Here is a 20,444-nt window from a genome sequence, read left to right on the forward strand (position 1 = left end):
GATAGTAACTCAAAACTTCTTCTCTCCTAGAAAGCCTTTTGTTTTCTGGCTAAAATAACCACTGCTAATCGATTACCATAATAATGTAATCGATTACAAGCAGTCATTTCTAGCAATATTGCTCTCTGGTAATCGATTACCATATTTGTGTAATTGATTACAACGCATCCCTGCACCTATATATTCAAATTTCAAATTCTGAAACCAACAACTTCTCACTCTCTCTCAAACCCTCGTCCCCAATTTTTCTTCCAGCCATATCTCACTCAATTCTTGTCCAAATCACTCCCCGCAAAGCCCAAACTTCATCTTTTTTCACTCATTTTCATTTGAACCGATTGAAATCTTGAAAAAACTCCTCAAATGGCGGAACCATCGAAGAAGCGGAAAGGATCCTCGAGTCAGAGTCAACGACATTCCGGGTCACAGGAAACACCAATTCCTCCCTCCATTCCCTCTGGATCATTGTTTTCATCAGAGGAACAGCGTATACAGTACACAAACCTCTTTTCATCTTGTTCCATTGTAGACCCAAAATTCATAGATATGGAGTTCTTTTCAAATGAGAATTTTGAATGCTTCCAAGCATTTGAAAACTCCAATCTTATTCCATTCATGTCTCTGAAATTACCTGTCTATTCTGAATTAGTCAAAGCTTTCTATTCTAATTTAGAAATCCATGAAGGTATCCTAATGTCTGAAATCTATGGGATTAAGATGGTCATTGACCAATCCCTATTTTATGATTTAACAAAATTGCCTAGTGAAGGTGTGCCTTTTGAGGGTGCACTGATTGATGATTGGAAATTCAATTTTTCTGTGCATGATGCCCGCCGATTGGTCTGCACCAACCAAGCGGATATGACCGGAAGGCTTCTTGGCGGTTCATTGGCTTTTGAGAGCCGCATCCTCCATTACCTTATTGTTCGCATCTTACTCCCTAGATCTTCAAACCTTGCTCAGGTTTCTGAAGAAGATCTCATTGTCATGTGGGCCTTTCATAAAGGTTTACAAATTGATTGGGCACACCTTGTTAGATATCGCATGCATAAGGCATTGTGATTGAATGCCCCATTGCCTTATCCTCATCTTGTTACCCTTTTCCTTCAACACTTCAACATCCCTCTTGATTCTGAACCTTATGTTCCAATCAAGAGATCATTCCTTATAGGCGCTTCAGTCATAGCATCCTTTGGTTATATAAAGGAGCATGATGGCTCTTGGGTGAAGAAGGGTGCTAGAAATGTTGGTGAAGAAGGACATGAAGGAGAGGATTCATCTCTTCTTTCGACGATTATGGACAGGTTTGATGGTCTTCAAACCTTTGTTGGTGAGAGGTTTGACACTTTGGAATTGCAAGTGGATATGCGCTTCAATGAAATGGAGTCAAGAACCACAAAGGTTGAAGAAGATGTATCTTACATTCGTTCAAGCTTTGATCTTCCACCACCGCCGCCACCATCATCTTAAATTTCTATTTTAATATTATTAGTACTTTGATTTGCAGCCTTGTATTTTGGCTATATTATTATGGTATTTGAACAATTTACTATTTCCCTATTTGCATGGTATGTTTTGAACAAACATTAAGTATGTTATTTGACTATATGAGTTTTATAGATAATTTATTTATGATTGTTGCTTCATGATTCTTGCTTCATGGTTTGGTTGTTAGTTTCTCAATGTATGTTATATGAATGTTTAGTTATGATTGATTATTTCAAATTTGTTACGCACTTTGGCTTTTTGTTGATGCCAAAAGGGGAGAGAAATGGGATTAAAATCAAGAACTCACATGAGTAATCAATTTAATTTTAAGATATGCACAAATTCAAAAACAAAGGGGGAGAATTTATGTGAGTGATCGACTAGGAAAAAGTGTGTGTGTGTGTTTCTTTATTTCAGAAGTTGTCATCATAAAAAAGGGGGAGATTGTAGAAGCAACGCTTCATGGAAGAACATTATGAAACTCTGAATTCCCTGTTTGGCTCGCAGAGTTCGTAAAAACTTTCTTGAGGATGGTCTGCGGTACTCTGTTGCCTACACTAAGCATATTAAGAGGAAGACAGGTACCGTTGTGGCTGTTGTTGCCGCTCTCAAGAGGCAACGTAAGGTGGAGAGGTACTACGAGCTTCCTTGTAGTGTCTCCTCTGCTGGTAAGCAGGGCTGGCCATGGTGTGGCATGTTGCGGCATGAGTGCGGGGCGTGGCGGCAGAGTTGGCATGGACGTGGGTGTTATGCGCGTGAGTGACGGGGGTGGCTTAATCGGCGGAGGCAACGACGGAGTCAGCGGTGGAGGCAACGGCGTGGTCAGTATTGGGGCGGCGACTGTAGAGGGAAGGAAAATGGAGAGGAGTGTGGTGAGTGGTGTTGTTGTTGTTGTTGAGTGGTTTGCAGGTTGGTTAGTCGGTGGAGTAGCTCGTCTAAGGTGAAGGTGACATGGAGTCGATTAGAGGGAAGCTTGGTGATGGCTTCTTCAATGCATTCCATTCTGGTTTTGGGCAGAGGTGCTTCAGCCATGGTGGGAGGATTCAATGAAAGCACCAAATTGTTATAAGCAGAATTTCTACTCTAAGGTTCCTAGAATTCGAGGACTAGGAGACCGCCAGAAAAGGGGATTAAAGAGAGGGAATACTGATTATATTTCTGCTTGCTTCCTTACATAATAAGTGTCCCATATATATAGGCACTAGCCAAGGATGCTACTACGGAAACAAAAGGTGCTAGAATGTGAAAATAAACTAACAGAAAAGCAGAAAAATGGAAATGGCGATAATGTGTGCTGCACGATGGAAAAACATGTTGACAACATATTCCTTATGGACCAATATCCTCCTGCCAGCTTAGTGATGCCTAACAAATTCTGTTAGAAATAATATTCAAGGTGCTTGAGTGGGTTGCTCCTACGTTAGGGTCGCTGGTCTGCTGTTGCGTCTCCAATGGTGCGTTGTTGGTCTACTGCTTGTTCTGTTCATAACAGATTCTTTGTCAACTTTCTTTCAATCAGCTAGCAATGCATGTCAATAAAAAATTTTCTAAATCTAATACTTAAATCTTATATAATACAATAGACCCTAATGTATCAATATTATGCATTTAAGTATTACCTATCAATTTGGTATTGTATAGAGATTTACACATTGTGCACAATAGCAAGGGACTGCGGATAAAAAATGAAATACATGTGTTTCCCACAAAATGTAAGTGTAACTACTCATTCATAGTTTAAACAAAATACAAAATTCTCATGGGAACTGTAAAATAAGAGAAACTCAACATAGTTAGAACTTAGAAGTGATTTTATAACATCATGTAGCTCGAAAATGTATTAAACTGATATTGGGAATTCTTTGAATTCTCACCCTTTTTCCCTTGGTATTCTAGGTTTGACATATGTAAACTGGATGGCAGTTTACATATGGAAAGAGAACTCTCCGGTGACATCCCCGTTGCGAGAAGTGTTTTAGAAGTAACTCGTCGAGGCCTTCAACATGAACCGAACCCAAATTTTTGCCTATAAGAACAAACCCCCAATGTGGGTTTAACTCATTACCAATTCCATCCTTTTTCCTCCTTGTCCTCGTCCTCCTCCTCTGAAACCCAATTTCTCTAAGCCCAGACGCCACATTCCTCATGTATGTATGTTAATTTGAAAATTGTTGTAGTTCGCTAATCAGACAGTTGAATAATTGTGATATAATTATTTGTGAAAACGTTACCAAAGTTCTGAAAAGATACCAAAGTCCTAAAAAGATACGAAAGTTCTGAAAAGATACCAGATGCTCCTAACATTGTTCTAAAACAACATTGTTCTTAGCATTGCCCTTGGAAACGCTGTGTATGAATGAGATGCATCTTTGTTGTGTGTGACTCATTTTATGGGCAAGACAAATGTTGGAGCAAATTGTAAGGGATACCTATTATTAGGTTACAACGTAGGGTTGGGTGTGGGGTTGTTAGGTTGAAGATTATCAACCTATGATTCCTTACACCTCTCAAAACATAGAACCAAGACCTCACACAATAACTCAGAATATAGAGGAAGAAGGAAAACTCACTTGTGGAACTCACACGAGGAAGAACACTCCCAAGGGACTAAGTGTTATTAATTTTTTATGAATTCCTCTGATTACAATAGGATACTGCTATTTATACAAATGAAAGCAATGGGACTCGCTTAAATTCTAACCACCCTTTTTATTTTTAACCCCTTACGGTTATTTTTATAAACTGAGTATTACAATTTCCCCTCCATCTGAAGGCCTTGCCCCCAAGGCCTTTTCATTCACTGGCCTCGTTAATAAAGAGTCCCAATCCACTTGGGAAAATTGTTGCTTCAGCTTGTGCACCTTATGCCATGTAGCTTCTTCTGGTGTGGTATGTTGCCAATGTATTAGCACTTCTGTAACCGACTTGTTGCCTCTTTTCTTTATTCTTCTAGCTAAAATGTCAATTGGCTTCAGCTCCTATTGATCATTGCTATGAAAACTTGGCAGCGCTGTAGAAACTGGACAATCTCCATGATGTCTTTTCAACAAGGAAATGTGGAATGCATTATGTATGTGAGCTTGAGCTAGTAAGTCTAGCTTGTATGCCACCTTCCCCACTCTCTCTACAATTCTGTAAGGACCATAAAATCGTGCAGCTAATTTATGAAATGCTGAGTTAGGTATTGATTGTTGTTTAAATGGCTGTAACTTCAAATATACCCAATCTCCCACTGCAAATTCTTTGTCTGTCCTATTCTTGCTAGCATACAACTGCATCCTCTACTGTGCTTTCCTGAGATTCTTGTGTATAATTGTTGCAATTTCCTCTCGAGTCTTGATGGTGTAGTGTACTGCTTTCACTACTGTATCACCTGCCATGAAGGGATTGTTGCTGATTGGTTTGTAACCATATAAAGCTTCAAGCGGGGTCATTTCTGTTGTTGAATGAAACTTAGTGTTGTACCAAAATTCAGCATAACTTAAGAATTCACTCCTCTTAGAGCGCATCTCTCCTGTTGCACACCTGAGATATCCTTCTAATACTTTGTTTAAAGCCTCTGACTACCCATCAGTTTGTGGATGGAATGCAGTGGACTTTAGCAGTTTGACTCCATGCAACTTGAAGAGTTCTGACCAGAATTTACTCATAAAAATTGGGTCCCTATCTGACACTATTTCACTGGGCCATCCATGCAACTTCACTGTTGTATCAATGAATACCTGAGTGATCTTAGCCGCATTGATTGGATGTCGTAATGCTACAAAAGGAGCATATTTGGTGTACCTATCAACTACCACCAGAATGATTGTCTTCCCATTAGATTTTGGCAAGCCCACAATAAAATCCATGGCTAAGCACTGCCAAGCCTGAGTAGGGACACGAAGTGGTTGTAACAAACCAGCTGACTTAGTCAAAACAGGTTTATTCCTTTTGCAAACTGTACACTTGTGCACCCAATACTTAAGATATTGTGCTTGATATTGTGAATGATTATGATATTGTATATTGTTTAAGATATTTTACACATATATTATATTTTGATGTAACCCATCGTTCATGAATAAGAAAAAGAAACAGTCGCTATGTTTCCGAGGATGTAGGCACACTTACCGAACCTCGTTAAATCTCTTGTCTATGTGTGTTTGAGTTTGATTTCTCTCATCTCTTTAGAATTCTGATTGCTATTGCTAACAATCTTATAGCTCCACGACTGAATTTGTCAATATTGATGAGGAAGAAGGTATTGTTACAAGCATTGCCTGGGCTCCCGATGGATGTCATTTAGCCATTGGTTTGAACAACACGCATGTCCAGCTCTAGGATACTCATGTTTCTAGGCTGGTAAGTATTATACTTTAAAACCCATATATGAGGTGAATACTAGTTGGTTGATTCTGTAAATCTTTATTGGTTGGTGGTATAGAATTAGATTGTTACAATGAGGTTCTTTTGTGTTCTTATAAGATTGAAACTTTCTTTATATGCAATCTGATGGTTTGATTATTGACTGCAGTTTCGAACCTTGAGAAGTGGAGAATGGAGATCAAGCGCGAGTAGGTTCACTGTCTTGGAACAATTATATTCTCACAACAGGAGGGATGGATGGTAGAATTGTTAACAATGATGCTAGAGTGAGACATCATATTGGTGAATCTTATAGGGGACATCGGCAGGAGATTTGTGGGTTCAGGTGGTCTCCCTTGGGACAACAATTGGCAAGTAGTGGCAACAATAATGTTATTCACATACGGGACAGGGCTATGGGTTCCTCAAATTCACTGACCCGTTGGCTTCACAGGTTTGAGGAGCATAGAGCTGCTGTGAAGGCACTAGCTTGGTGTCCATTCCAGGCAAATCTGCTAGCTTCTAGTGGAGGTGGGGGTGATCACTGCATCAAGTTCTGGAACACTCATACAGGGGCGTGCTTGAACTCTGTTGCATAGGCTGACAAGTGTGCACTCTTCTGTGGAACAAGAATGAGCGGGAGTTACTTAGCTCGCATGGTTTCACCCAAAACCAACTCACTCTTTGGAAATACCTCCCTGTGATGTAAATGGCGCAAAGTCCAATTGGGTGTGCTGTGGCCTCTGCAGCAGGGGATGAGACCCTTAGATTTTGGAATGTCTTTGGAACTCCACAGGCTTCCAAACTAGTACCAAAAACTAGCACTGAGCCCTTTGCTAATGTAAACTGTATTCATTGAATACGCATGTAGATCTACTGCCTGCAAGCCTGTGACTGAGTTCTAGATATTGTAGACATTTTATTAAAACATCGTTTAGGTTTTAATATTACCCTGACCCTTCTTTGTACAATTATATTATGGTAGATATATAATCATACATACGTTTTCATTTTATTGTTGGTCTGATCTTTCTTGTTTTGTTTTTAATGTTTTAGAGAGCTACCAAATCTATAAGTTGTCTTATTTTGGTGTCTGAAGTATAAGAGCATTGTTAACAGTGAAACAGTACCACGATGCTCTCTCTAATTCTGAAAAGGAAATAAAAAGTATGGTGAGATTCAGGATTCACTTTTCCAACGTAAGAACTTAAAGCAGTATGTAGTATATAAGGAGCGGTTGTAATAATAGAGAACACTATTGTTTGTTACTTATATGTCTCTCAAGATAAGGAATTGTATGTCTTGTTAACAATTTGGATTCCTAAACGAATGAGTAATCTCAGCTGGGAATTGTGGCAGTGTATCTGCAAGACGGTTAGAAAATTTTGCATAATGGATGATGATCTTCAAATGATGAGATCTTGTATATATCTATGGAGTGACAACCTAATTTCTGCACTTAAATTCTATGTAGAAGATCTTATATAATTTGAAGTATCCTACGGCATATGTGACGTAAATTCATTGTAATGCTCCTGATTGCAGAGCTTTCTTGAGAATCAACTTTTGGTATGTTCTAAGCGTGGTGATACACCATTGCAATCCCGTGTTCTGTCTAAGTTTTTGTCATTACTTACTGTTCCTCCTTTTTATTGGGGGGTGGCATTACTCTTTTGCATAAGTAATCGAAATGCAAATTAAAAATTAAAACATAAACCTTTTAAAATTAAAGTCAAAGACACACACACAACATAGCACCATGATATTCAAGTAACAAAAAGTGAACCGGAAACATAGTTCATTTATAGTTTGACTATTTCAACTAGTTGATCCAGTACAGTTTCGATAGTTTCAAGATAGAGAACCCAAATCGAAATTCAGCAGCAACTCTATAGACCAGAAATTAACAAATTATAAATGAAACTTGAAGAAAGTTTCAATATTTAAGGTCTTTCCTTTTGACCAAAGAAAAATGTCTTTCCTTTCTTGGCATCAGTGCATTGTTGGAATTTCGTGGTTAAAATAGGTGACAAAAAAGATTCCTGTGTTGTGAGTGTGAAGATGGTTCATTTCTCTACCATGCGTCTTATGTTCCATATATATAAGCACCAACAACCAACGATCGTGATATGTCCTTCACTATTTTATCTTTTACTTCATAATCATATTTTATTACCTCTACAAAATGATTCTTCCTTTCTTTCTTCCTACCTACCAGTGTGTATGCTCTTTTAGGGACCAATGCAGAATAAAAAAGTATAGGAAATTAGAGAAATAACAATCCAAAGTTTGATTGACAAATAACAAAGAGAAAAGAAGTATAGGAAATTAGAGGACATGATGCCTCCTAAAAGGGGAGTTATACAGGGGAATTATGAAATATAAGAAAAGGAGTATTTATGGGAGACTTCCATTTTACTTATTTTTTTTCCCATAAAAAGCTTATTGGTATGACTCCTTTGATGTCTTTACACAGCAGAGATCCATTAAATTCTTAATATAATATTTTATAGTTGTTAATATTTTTCTACAGTATCATATCATCTTCATTATTTCATGGACTGGTGGTGCCTACATCTATATTTCAATCCATTAAATTTTCTTTAATAATATTTTGTAGGTCTTTATATTTTTCTACAGTATCATATATTATCTTTCTTATTCCATGAGTGGTGTCTTCAGCAGGAGACATGAACTTTGCCTAAATAGTGAGCCATGAAGCCATGCATCAAGTCCTTGACGGGCAATGACACTCGTGAGGTTGACAAATGTATGTAGTCATTGGGTGTCGTTACTCGTTGGTATGATGAACCTTAGAATTAATTAGATTGTTAGCACACAAAGAAACAAGTCTTATTTATGGGCACAAAATAGGGGGCGACCTAAATAGGCCCGTGGTGGTAGACTTAGGGAAAGTAATTAACATATTAAGATGCATAGCACTCACTGTTGACACACAAACAGTCTATTAAACTCGCAAACAGAAACTCCAGCAAGAATAGGTTCTTTTATTAATTAAACTCAAGCAATATGTATTAAATCAAATCAAACTCCAAACAGAACAAATATTATGTATAAAAATTAATAACCCCCATACATTAAATTTTATTTATTAGGTCTGTTGTATGGGGTGATTGAAACAATAAAGTGATCAATTATACAGTAACTAGCTAGTGTGAAATGCTCGTCCATACTCCCAAATTAGTTATTGTTGTCGTACCAAGATTGCTTTTGAAGATAATCAATTATGCTCTTGTCCACCTGGAAAGCTTTGGTGAGAACCTCAGAAGAAATAGGTGGATTAGCTTTAAACAAAGCATTTGCAATGGTGATGGCTCCAGGATTTTGACTGCTAAGAGCAGCAATGGCAGCAGCATTGCCATATCCCACATTGAGTTGGAAATGAATGAGACCAATTGGGAACACAAACACATCACCCTTGTTCAGCACTTTGGTGAAGAGGCGATTTCCATCTTGATTGGAAGTCACAAATCCAACATAGAGAGTACCCTCAAGGACTATAAGGATCTCAGTGCCCCGAGGGTGAGTGTGGGGAGCGTTCAAACCCTTTGGTGCGAAATCTATGCGAGCCAAAGCTATGCCCAGCGTGTTTAGTCCCGGTAGTTGATCAACAAACACCTGAGTCACGTTTGAACCTACTGGGTTGTCAGTCTTCCCCGGTTCTACATGTCTGAAGAAGTCTTCAGCTTTCACAAGTTTGGGATCTTTGCAGAACTTTCCATTCACAAATACTACAAGATAAAAGGCAAAGGTTTTAATTAATAAAAATCATCAATCACAATAATTCTAGACAACATCTCTCTCTCTCTCTCTTTATATATATATATTATGCAACAATCTTAAATTGTGTTGAGGAATGTTTGATTTTACATACCACCATCTTTTTCTTTGGCGGCCACACAAAAGTCTTGCAGAGGACTAGGGTCATAGGCAGAGACCACAGAGGATGTTAAAGCCAAGATGACAACAAGGAAGTACACAACTTTCATTTTTTCTCCTCTTAGTAATACACTCTTATCTTAAATGATTCTTCTATATTTAATCGCTTGTGAGAATTGGATTTTGATTCATGTGAAGCTTGCTATTTATATGGGTGAAGCATTGAATTGGTTTGCCGTTTATTTTTAACGTAATTAATTATTTATTTGGTGATGAATCATTCCTTAACAACTTCATGCGTGCTTGCTTGATCGAATAGTATAGACTAAGGAGATGCTCCATATGAAAAAGAAAAAACAAGTGTTTCGTATTACCTCGTCCACTTGACTTTGCTTGTACTCTTTCCACCATTATTATTTTATAATGGGAGGATCGTCAACTAAATAAACAAAAAAAGTTTAGTTTAGACTTTGTCTTGATATTACAGATTTGATGAAAAAGTTCAAATTGGCTTCCTGTTACTGTTCCAATTTTAAGCATGGTCATCAAGAGTAGTTGGTCGAATATGGAAATTTTGAATCGAACCATAACTAGTATATATTTACCACGGCTAAAAATCGAGACCATCTCTTTTGCTCTCGTCAACAATCAATCGAAGACTCCGGTTGCAACCCGAAATTTTATCTGTGTCCGTGTGATTTGTTTTCATACACTACTTTTATTAAACGTTATTAATTAGATATAACCTTAATTTGACTTTGCACGGCCTGCGGGCCGGGACCTAATTTTAAAGGAGTGTTTAAATTTAGATACCATAAATTTCAAAACCTAATTCTCACATCTTTGTTTTTTTTTTTCTTAATACATCATATCACCTATTATATTTATATTTTTCTCTCTAACTTCTCTCTCAAGATATCACATATCACAAGGATGTATATATATATTTATTCTTTTAAAATGTATATAATAAACGGAATATTTTTTTTTTATTTTTTATTTTGGATGGGTAAACAGTAAAAGGAAACAGTTGTAGTACCTAGAAGGTTATGACATGTAATTTTATTAGGGATATACGATGATATCCGAAGGAGGAATTTTTCTCAAACCCTTTACACTTCGTCCACTTGGCATTGTTCCATACGTTTTGCTGTTTTATTATTTTCTAGTAAACTTGAGTTATATGCTTATTACACAAGACTTTGATAAATTATGGTCCATAATTATTTCTACTAGGAGTTTTTAAACTATTTTATCCCTAAAGAAGTTTTTCAAAAGAAAAATAATTTATTAGTAAATTAGTCTCTCATATTAGTTTAGTCTTCTTTTTATTTTTTTAAACACTAAAAGTATTTTCTACGAAGTTATATTTGAGTCAAGACTATTATAGATAAAATAGAGAGAAGATGGATAAAACTATCTTTTGTATTAATGTGTTATATATATATATATATATATATATATATATATATATATATATATATATATATATATATGCTAAAACGAGCATAATTAATTAATTGCATGCATTCGATTAGTGTCTCCTTATTTATAATAGTTGTCATGAGTTGGTTTTTTCATATCTAGTCAGAGATAATATCTTTAGAACAGTTGTCATTGAGTCATTATTACTTTGTAGAAACAATGTCGACTTTATGAGGAAAGTCAAGGTTTATCTCAAAAGAGTAAAATGAAAATTTAGCAAGGAACAAACTTAATTAGCCTAGTTTACCATACATGTCCTCAAGGCGGAAGCAATTACAACGGGAGAATTGCAAACTCAAAGGATATATCAGCATTGTAAGGAAACAAGCTCAAGTCAACAACGACACCATTTTGGATCGCAAAGCCTTCAACTGATTATTGAGAGCATAAATCAGAAATTGTCTCTATTTGTTTCCTTGTGAATATACTTTAATTATAATTCAATTAATTTTGACCCAATACCTCACGAAAGTTTCTTTATTCCACCAACTACTGTTTACACTTTAAACCTAAAGTTCATCTAGAGAAAGATAAGTTTGAATTGAAAACCTATGACTATTGTCTCAAGAACTGAGATCAAGTCTTAACAGATATTTAATTTAACAAATAGATTTCCCACCACTAAAACAATTTGGATTTGGTTCATGAGGGATTTACTTTAACGAAAATGTTATTAATTAAAAAAGTATATTATTAGGATATAAAAATCTTCATAATTTGTTAAACATGTATTTAGTTGTTCCTCTAATTTTTTCTTCTCCACATATTAGTCACTCAGATTTAATTGGTCAATAAAGTAGTCACTCAATAATTTAAAAAGAAATTGTCACTTATAATGATCATACCTTTCTCAAATTGTTAACAAAAATTATTTCTCCTTAACGATGCATGTAGTTTAGACCTAAAAATAATAATTTGAAAAGGAAGACTAAACTAATAACAAAAAACATATATGAGAGACTAATTCAAAAACAAATTAAATTTTCAAAAAACTTATTTAGAAAATAAAAAAGTAGTTAAAAAATCCTTATAGAAAAATTAGAGTTGTGTAATAAGGCATATAACTTATTTCTATAAAATGAAATGAAACAAGTGTTGAACAATGCCAAGAAGAGTAAAGGGATCGAGAAAAAAAAAATCCCTCCTTTGGGATATTATCGTATATCCCTAGAAGATTCTAAATATATCTTGAACTAATTCATAAAATGAGACGTCATAACTTCCTAGGTACTACAATTATTTCCGTTTACAGTATATATATATATATATATATATATATATATATATTCCGTTTAAGTACAATTCTCACTATTATATTTATTTTCGAAGAAGACCTTTATATATCTCCTTCCATGGCAAATTATTTAAATTAAGACCTGAAGCAGTTGCAGCAAGCCGTGAAAAGTCAAAGTTTACATCTAACGTTTATATATTAATCCGATGTTCACATCTTCGAACACTGTTCTGCTATTGAAATGCTTTGGTAATGGGTGAAAACAAATCACAGACATAATGATGATAAAATTTCGGGTTGCTACGGTAGTCTTTGATTAATTGTTTACAAGGGCAATAAGAAATGGTCTATATTTTGATTAAGCCGTGGTATATATTTTAGTTACTGTTCGATTGTGACCCAATCCCTCACAAAATTTCCATATTCCACCCGCTACTTTTGATTATTATGTTTAAACTTGAAGCCAATTTAAAATCTTTAAACTACTATCTGTTTACACTGGAATTTGGTAAACAACCGCTAGTCTAAGTTAATTGCTTGCGAGATCAACTAGTGAATCTCAGGAGCATGTCACTTGTGTATTTTGCGTTTAAATGTAAAGCTTTTGAATGTTCATCATTGCAACAAACATTTACTGGTTCAAAATTTGCAGAAAGAAAAATATCTTTGAGAAAATCGAAATGCTGGAAGTAAATCGACAAGGGAAAAGTAAATTGCAGAATGTAAAAGAGCAGTGAGTTCACTCGATCGAATGAACCATTTTAAAAGACAGGAATTCTAAAGTGAAATGAAAAATGCATTGCATTCGAAATGTAAAGTTTACAGAAAACTTAAAATGGTTCACAAACATACATTCTCCTTGAGTACTCGTTTCTCTCTGCGCTGGGTACTTTGAGTATATAAGGATCTGTATAAATGATTTGCGACCCTGAAATCTAACTAAAAAACTGCTATATATAGACATTCGAAAATAAACTGCCCTAACGGTCGAACACTATCCTAATGCCAAGTGTCCTGCCACGTACACCTTGCATGCACATAACTGCTCCTTAGAACGGTTATCCACATTGCTCGAAGTCGAACTGATTTTGTGAAGTTTTGTCAGAAATTGCGCTAAGTCCAGAAATCTGGCTGCCTCGACTTCGACTCGAGTATACACCAGTTCGAATCGCCCAATGATTCGAAGCCCTCTTTCTTGTCTTAGCCTTGTACTTCATAAATACTTCCTTACACCTGAGAATCCCTTTCAAAAACCCCTTTTCCGATTCGAACAGAATCTGGCAAAACTCGTATCTAGAGCATATTTTTAGCTCATAAAAAATATGGGCTAACAAATTGCCCCCAAAAAATGTCTGCTTCGATTCGAGATCGAAGGAAGATGAGAAGTTGACATTTTTTCTCTTCTAATAGTTTCCCTGGAACGGCGACACGATGGCACGTTTGATGGTAACCGTCGCCTCGATCTCCCACTACCCATCATTAATTCCACCTTTCTAGGCAGAGTGGGACACGTGTCATGCTGGGGAGTTAAAAGGGAAATCTGATGTGATTGATTTCTGACCCTTGATTCTTATTATATTGTGTTTCCCCTTTTAAAGTGGAACTCCATAAATAGTGCAGAGAACCTCAGAAAACCCCTTCAGCTCCTTTGTTTCAAAAACCTTTCTTCTTCCTCGCTTCCGAAACCCTTCTTCTTCCTTGCTTCCATTATCTCCGGCGAAGCTTTCTTATTTCCAGATACTCGTTATTCCTTTTATCATCAACCTCACCGCATTTCCGAACCTTGCCACCGTTCTTCGTGAACCCAAGCTCTCACTCCCTGATTCCGACAACTACAAAACCCTTCGCGAGAAAACCATCCTTTTTCAGACTTCTTACAATGTCGCAAGGACAAGCAGTTCCGTTTGCTGGGAAATGGCATCGTTTTACAGTCAGGCCTGATGGAGAAAAGGTGGTCCCAGAACCACATGGTGACGCCGAACACACAGAAATCTGGGAATCGGAGGTGATGATCCCTTTCGCAGTGGAAAGAACAGTTTACGCTTTTGGTGGACCCCTGCCAGACCAAGAATCACTTTCGAGTGCAATGAACAAGGTATTTCCCTGCTACCCAACTTGCGAACCTAGGATTTTTGATAGTGAGCCCTATAACTTTAATTGTTTAAGCAAACCCAACAAACTCTTTCGATCCGCCCCGTCAATAGCCCATAGGGATTACCTACCTTGGCTTGATCGAGTCGAACAAGCGTATGAGGATTTCTGGAAGACATATGGCATTTTTGATTTGATCCAATTTTCTCGATCTGGTCCTGAATATCGACCAGAAATGCTGATAGCAGCTATGCACTTTTTCGAGTCTTCTACCAACACCTTTCAGTTTAAATGTGGTATGATGACCCCCACTCTCTTAGACGTAGCCGCCCTCACAGGCCTTAGGCCTAGCGGAGAAACTTATGATCCCACTAAATCTAGTGATAATATCAAGCTAGTATATAAGGAGAACACCTTTTCCAAATATATAGCTGAACACAAAGGATCGGTCGAAGAGGAAGTCTCTGATGAAGAGCACGTAGCCTTCTTGACCCTATGGCTATCTCACTATGTCTTTTGCACAAAATCCTTGCAAGTAGCCAAAAGGTTTATCCCAATGGCATTACAAATTCATGAAGGTCAGAACTTTGGATTTGGACGCCTCTTGTTAGCAGTACTATACGAATCGCTTGGTGAGGCATGCGATGACCTGAAGAAATCGAAGGATAGGTCTTCCTTCTTAGTATCTGGGCCTATGTGGCTTCTCCAGTTGTGGCTTAATGCCACTTTCGAACAAGAAATGGGATTAATAATCCCACAAGATTATGCTGAAGAAGTTGCAAATCGCTCGATCGAAGGCCAGAGAGCACTTCGATTAACACCCAAGACCTTCGATCAAAACCCACAAAAGCTATTCCTAAAGTACATGAGGATTTTTCTGAGTTTTGACAAGTTTCTTCCCCAACATGCTCCATTCATTAATCGAGAGGTTGGCCCGGCTTGGTTCACTGACGATTTTCTTGCTGTCGATCCGGACAATGAAGAAGAAGTGAACGAAATATGGTCATTTTACTTGAATCCACAGATCCTGTCTTGTCGTACAGGTATTCAATCGAACTATTTAGGCTTGGTTGGATACCAGCCTAATTTGGTTTCAAGACAATTTGGCCTCTCGCAAATCCGTCCTAAAAGCTTGTTCGAAGATCCTCGAGACGTTATAAGAGGGGCCAATCTTTCAGAAAAGACTTTCAAGAAGTTTTTGAAGATTTCTCTAGATGAGAACTATAACCTGCATCCTTTCGAGTTCAACCATTCCCACTTCTGCACCGTGGGGTTTGTTACCTGGTGGGAGAAATATTATTTGAGCCGTTCAGTTGGAGACACTACTATCATGATCTCCAGACTTGAGAGTGGCTTTACACAACCAACGGTCGAGAATATCCGCTCAAACCTTCAAGCTCGAGGTATTAAATTACTTTTGACTTTCCAAATTGATATGTATTTTTTGCCTTTTCTAATATTCTTATTTTAGGCAAAACAATCATAACAAAGAAAAGCACCGAAACGTCTCGAGCTGATGTGAGACCCAAGAAACCCACTGGGGTGAAGATCCAAGAAGGGAAACAAGAAGAGAAGGTAACTCTTCTGAACTTATCTTTTACTCTTAACGTCTTTGCCTCATATTTCTTTATTTTTCAGAGTCAAAAGAAAGATGATAGCACTGAGACTAGCACGACCTCAAAACGCTCGAAGCGTGTGGTCATCGAATTAGACGAAGAAAAAGATGCAAGTTTTATTTCTAATGTCAATATTATAACTCTCTTTCAAGTCTATATTCTGACATTTCTTTACCCTCATAACACAGGAAGAAGAGGAAAGACCTCTTATAAGAAAAAGAAAATCACCTGCGACTTCGACCAAATCTGCTGATCTCACAGAGGCAGGCAATTCCCAGGCTCAAATGCCTAAGAAGAAAAAGAAAGTGAAGCAGGTCGAGCCTGAACCTTCTGTGACTGTCGAGGGTGGTGAGCCAGCCAGGAAGAAAAAGAAAAAGACCAAGTCTTCAAAAGAACAAGGTGACAATCAACCTGTTGACGTCCAACCACCTTCGACTGATGTTGACGGCACTGAAGCAGAGGCTACTCCCTCTATTGCTGAGAAGGGCAACCCTGTCGAGCAACCGGACTTACCACAAGAACAACCTACCGTCGAGGTATCATTCTTAATGTGATTTTAATCATAGCTTATACGAAACTATTTGTTAACCTTTTCCATGACAATTCGAATCAGGTACAACAAAATGTTTCTGTAGAAGAAATACCCTCATGTGCTCGAACATCTCCTGCTCCTGAGACGGATGCAGTGAATGCTGAGGAACAGGGTGAAGGTCAAGGTATTGAATCCAGCAGTCCTCATGGATCGAGTCAGAAAAGTTCCTCTGAAGAACACTTTTCCGATGAAGAGGCCATACAAGAGGCTGAAGCTGGAGGTTCGGACATTTACCCAGCGTCTTCAACATCCAAGCTTTCCGCTAGCATAGGGATCGCAGAAGATACATTCATTAAAATGCAAGACGAAGACCCTGCTGCAGCCCTTCGACTCCTGCTGAACACCAGTCAAGCCAACACCTCAAGTGAAAAGATTCCTGGTGCTTCGTCCTCCTCTGATGCTGACATAACCTCTTCAGTACGCCAAGATTGCCTGCTCTTGAAGTTATCAATGGAATACGCACGGGAAGACGTACTTAAATCCATTGAAGAGAACCCCTCTGCCGCTTTTGGACACCTGAATTTTTTGAAGAAATTGCATAACCCCCTTACCTCTGATGAGATTCTAGGCAAAGTTATCCAAATCGAGGCCATCATCGACCAGTTTGCAAGTACCGTGCAGAAAAAACGCGAAAATAGCGCCAGACTGGATGCCCAGAAACAGGCACATATCCTTCTGCTCGAGAAAGCCCAAGCTGCTCAACGTGAAGTCGAACGTCTTACCAAAGAGGCGAAAGAAGGATCTTCTGAGGTTAAAGCCTGTGATGATAACATCTCCTCCTGGGAAGCAACTATTACGAACTTGCTGTCTCAGGTCGATGATCTAAGGCAGAAAATTATAACAGAGCAGGCCAAACGCAAAGAACTCCAGGAGCAAGCCGCTAACTCGATTCAGAAACTCGTTGCTGAAAAAGGGAGGGAAGGCCTGAAGGCCTTTAGTGCATCTCAAGCGGTAGCAGATGAGGCGAGAGCTATGGAGAGTGCTGACCAGGTCTTGAGCAAAGAGATGGCCACCCTGAAGAAACTATATGAGGACTTAGTCATGCATTAGTAGAACTTATAATTTCTTTATTTCGAATTCTGTATTTCGATTCTACTTTTGATGTAATATTGACACATGCCCTTTCGTGGCAATTTTACTGTTATCGCCATTTTTATGTTTCCATTATTTCTGTCTATTCTATGCTTATTTTAACTTCGAGCAATGTTGGTTTATATTTTTTCAAATATTTACCATTTATACTCAAAGTACGTTTCTGAGGGGTTAATTCTTCTAATTCATAAGCACCATTCGAATAAATCTGAATTATTTTAAACGGTCCTTCCCAATTTGGGGACCATTTGCCCAAAGCTCGATCCTTACTATCCATGGGCAGGATAACCTTCCAAACTAAATCTCCAACATTAAAAGTTTTCGACTTCACTTTCTTATTATAAGCTTTAGCAACTCTTTCTTTTTGTTTAGTCAAAACTTCTAATGCTCTTAATCTCTCCTCATCTAAATCAACCAACTCATCTGACATCATTTTCCAATAATGGTCGATTGGAATGTCCATTTGTTTTTGTACCCTGGCTGATTGCAAATGTATTTCGACCGGAAGTATAGCATCATGCCCATAAGTCAGTCGAAATGGGGTAGTATTAGTTGATTCCTTAGGAGAATTTCTACATGCCCATAGAACTTGATCTAACGTTTTATTCCAATTTCTTGGCTTTTGGGCAATGTGTTTTTTAATCAAGTTAATTACAATCTTATTGGCTGCTTCGACCTGACCATTTGCTTGCGCGTAATATGGTGTTGAGGTTAATAATCAAAAGCCAGTTTTTTGGGCAAATTCTTTCATTTTTCGTCCAGTAAAAACTGAACCTTGATCAGTGGTAATTGTTTCGGGAATACCAAACCTATAAATAATATAATTTTGAATGAAACTAATTACTGCTTCCTGATCAACATTTGGCAAAGGGACTGCTTCGATCCATTTTGTAAAGTAATCGATACCAACTATAATATAACGCTGGTTCTTAGAAGAGGCAGGCTTGATTTCACCAATTAAGTCCAAAGCCCATCCTCTGAAAGGCCAAGGTTTGATTATGGAGTGTAACTCACTAGCAGGTACATGTTGTATCCCTGCATGCTTTTGGCATTCCTGACAGCCTTTAGCAAATTCTATACAGTCTTTTAACATCGAAGGCCAATACAAACCTTGTCGAAATAAAAGCCATTTCATTTTATGGCCTGCTTGATGTGATCCACAAGCCCCACTGTGAACATGGGAAACTGCCAAGTATGCTTCTGATTCACTTAGACATTTCAGCAACACTCCTTCTGCAGTCTTTTTAAACAAATCATTTCCCACAATCACGTAATTTAAAGCCCTATATTTGACCTTTCGAGCCACATTGCCTATTGGATTTTCCAAATATTCAATAATGGACTTTCTCCAATCATTATCTAACATATTGTCAATGGCCAAAATTTGAATTTTTTCCTGGAGATCATCCATGCTTTTATTTTCATTATTTTGTGGTGTACTTGCCCCCACAAGTTTTGGCATTGGCAATTTAGTGCTTAATGGCTCTGGTAACACCAGTTTATCTTTTATTTCGATCAACTGAGTTAACTTTTCCTTCGACATTTTGTACCCTGAAGCTATTTGGGCTAAATCATTTGCTTCTCGGTTTTCTTGTCGAGGTATATGCTCAATGTTAATATAATCGAAATGATTCAGAAGAGAACTTGCTATAACAAAATATTTTGCTAAGTGTTCATTAACACATTTGTATTCTTGTGTTAATTGCCTCAACACTAATTCTGAATCACCTCTTATATTAACATTTCTCGCCCCCAGGCTAATTAAAATTTCAAGGCCTGTAATTAGAGCTTCATACTCAGCCTCATTATTAGAACAAAGCCCTTTGATTTTATATTTGAACTTAGTTGGAACTCTATTGGGGGATATTATTAAAACTCCAATTCCAGTTCCATGTTTGTGTTTCGATCCATCGAAATACAAAATCCAAGGCTCTGTATCGACATAATCTTGCGGCATCTCGATCACTGAGTGATCTACGATAAAATCTGCCACAATTTGACCCTTAACAGATTTCAAAGGCTTGTACGTTAAAGAATATTCTGTTAATGCTAAAGCCCATTTTCCAATTCTACTGTGTAAAATAGGTTTTGACAACATGTGCTTAATAATATCATAATGAGAATACACATAAACATCAACAGGCTTTATATATTGCTTAAGTTTTGCACAAGAGAAATACAGGCAAAGACAAAGTTTTTCTATGGCAGTATATCTAGTTTCTGCATCATTTAGTACACGACTAAGATAATAAATTGCATGTTCTATGCCATCATCATCTTCCTGAGCCAACATGCTAGCAATGGTCTTGTCAGACGCAGCAATATACAACTTCATAGACTTGTTTCGACTAGGAGGCATTAACACAGGAGGCTTGATCAGATATTCTTTAATTTCATCGAAAGCCTTTTGATGCTCTTCATTCCATTTGAATGGTTCATCTTTCTTGAGTCGAAGTAATGGCGAAAAAATTTGAGCTTTGCCACTTAGGTTTGAAATGAATCGCCTCAAGAAGTTGATTTTTCCTAGCAAAGACTGAAGCTGTTTTTTGGTCGAAGGAGGCTTCGTCTCAAGAATAGCCTTTGTCTTATTTTGATTTAT

The 20,444-nt window shown here is 37.5% G+C and overlaps 1 protein-coding gene and 1 pseudogene across 1 annotated transcript; one reads left to right on the forward strand and one right to left on the reverse strand.

Annotated features, from left to right (window-relative positions):
• The first annotated feature begins 363 nt into the window (after positions 1 to 363).
• Positions 364 to 6,694, forward strand: LOC114398725 (annotated as a pseudogene).
• A 2,186-nt stretch (positions 6,695 to 8,880) lies between these two features.
• On the reverse strand, positions 8,881 to 9,917 carry LOC114399475 (germin-like protein subfamily 1 member 7). Its single transcript, XM_028361677.1, has 2 exons — positions 9,731 to 9,917; positions 8,881 to 9,587 (listed from the first exon to the last, which is right to left on the reverse strand). The coding sequence occupies exons 1-2, from the start codon at positions 9,843 to 9,845 to the stop codon at positions 9,037 to 9,039; spliced, it is 666 nt and encodes a 221-aa protein (XP_028217478.1). The 5' UTR covers positions 9,846 to 9,917; the 3' UTR covers positions 8,881 to 9,036.
• Between the last annotated feature and the right edge of the window lie 10,527 nt (positions 9,918 to 20,444).

The sequence above is a fragment of the Glycine soja genome, chromosome 19, assembly GCF_004193775.1.
Source record: "Glycine soja cultivar W05 chromosome 19, ASM419377v2, whole genome shotgun sequence".
In the NCBI taxonomy this organism is placed as follows: domain Eukaryota; kingdom Viridiplantae; phylum Streptophyta; class Magnoliopsida; order Fabales; family Fabaceae; genus Glycine; species Glycine soja.

Bases quoted from the DNA above. Each gene is read 5' to 3' on its own strand.
- LOC114399475 (XM_028361677.1), bottom strand. From the start codon at position 9,845: ATGAAAGTTGTGTACTTCCTTGTTGTCATCTTGGCTTTAACATCCTCT. The intron at 9,588-9,730 runs GTATGTAAAATC...TTTATCTTGTAG, and splicing joins CGCCAAAGAAAAAGATGGTG to TATTTGTGAATGGAAAGTTC.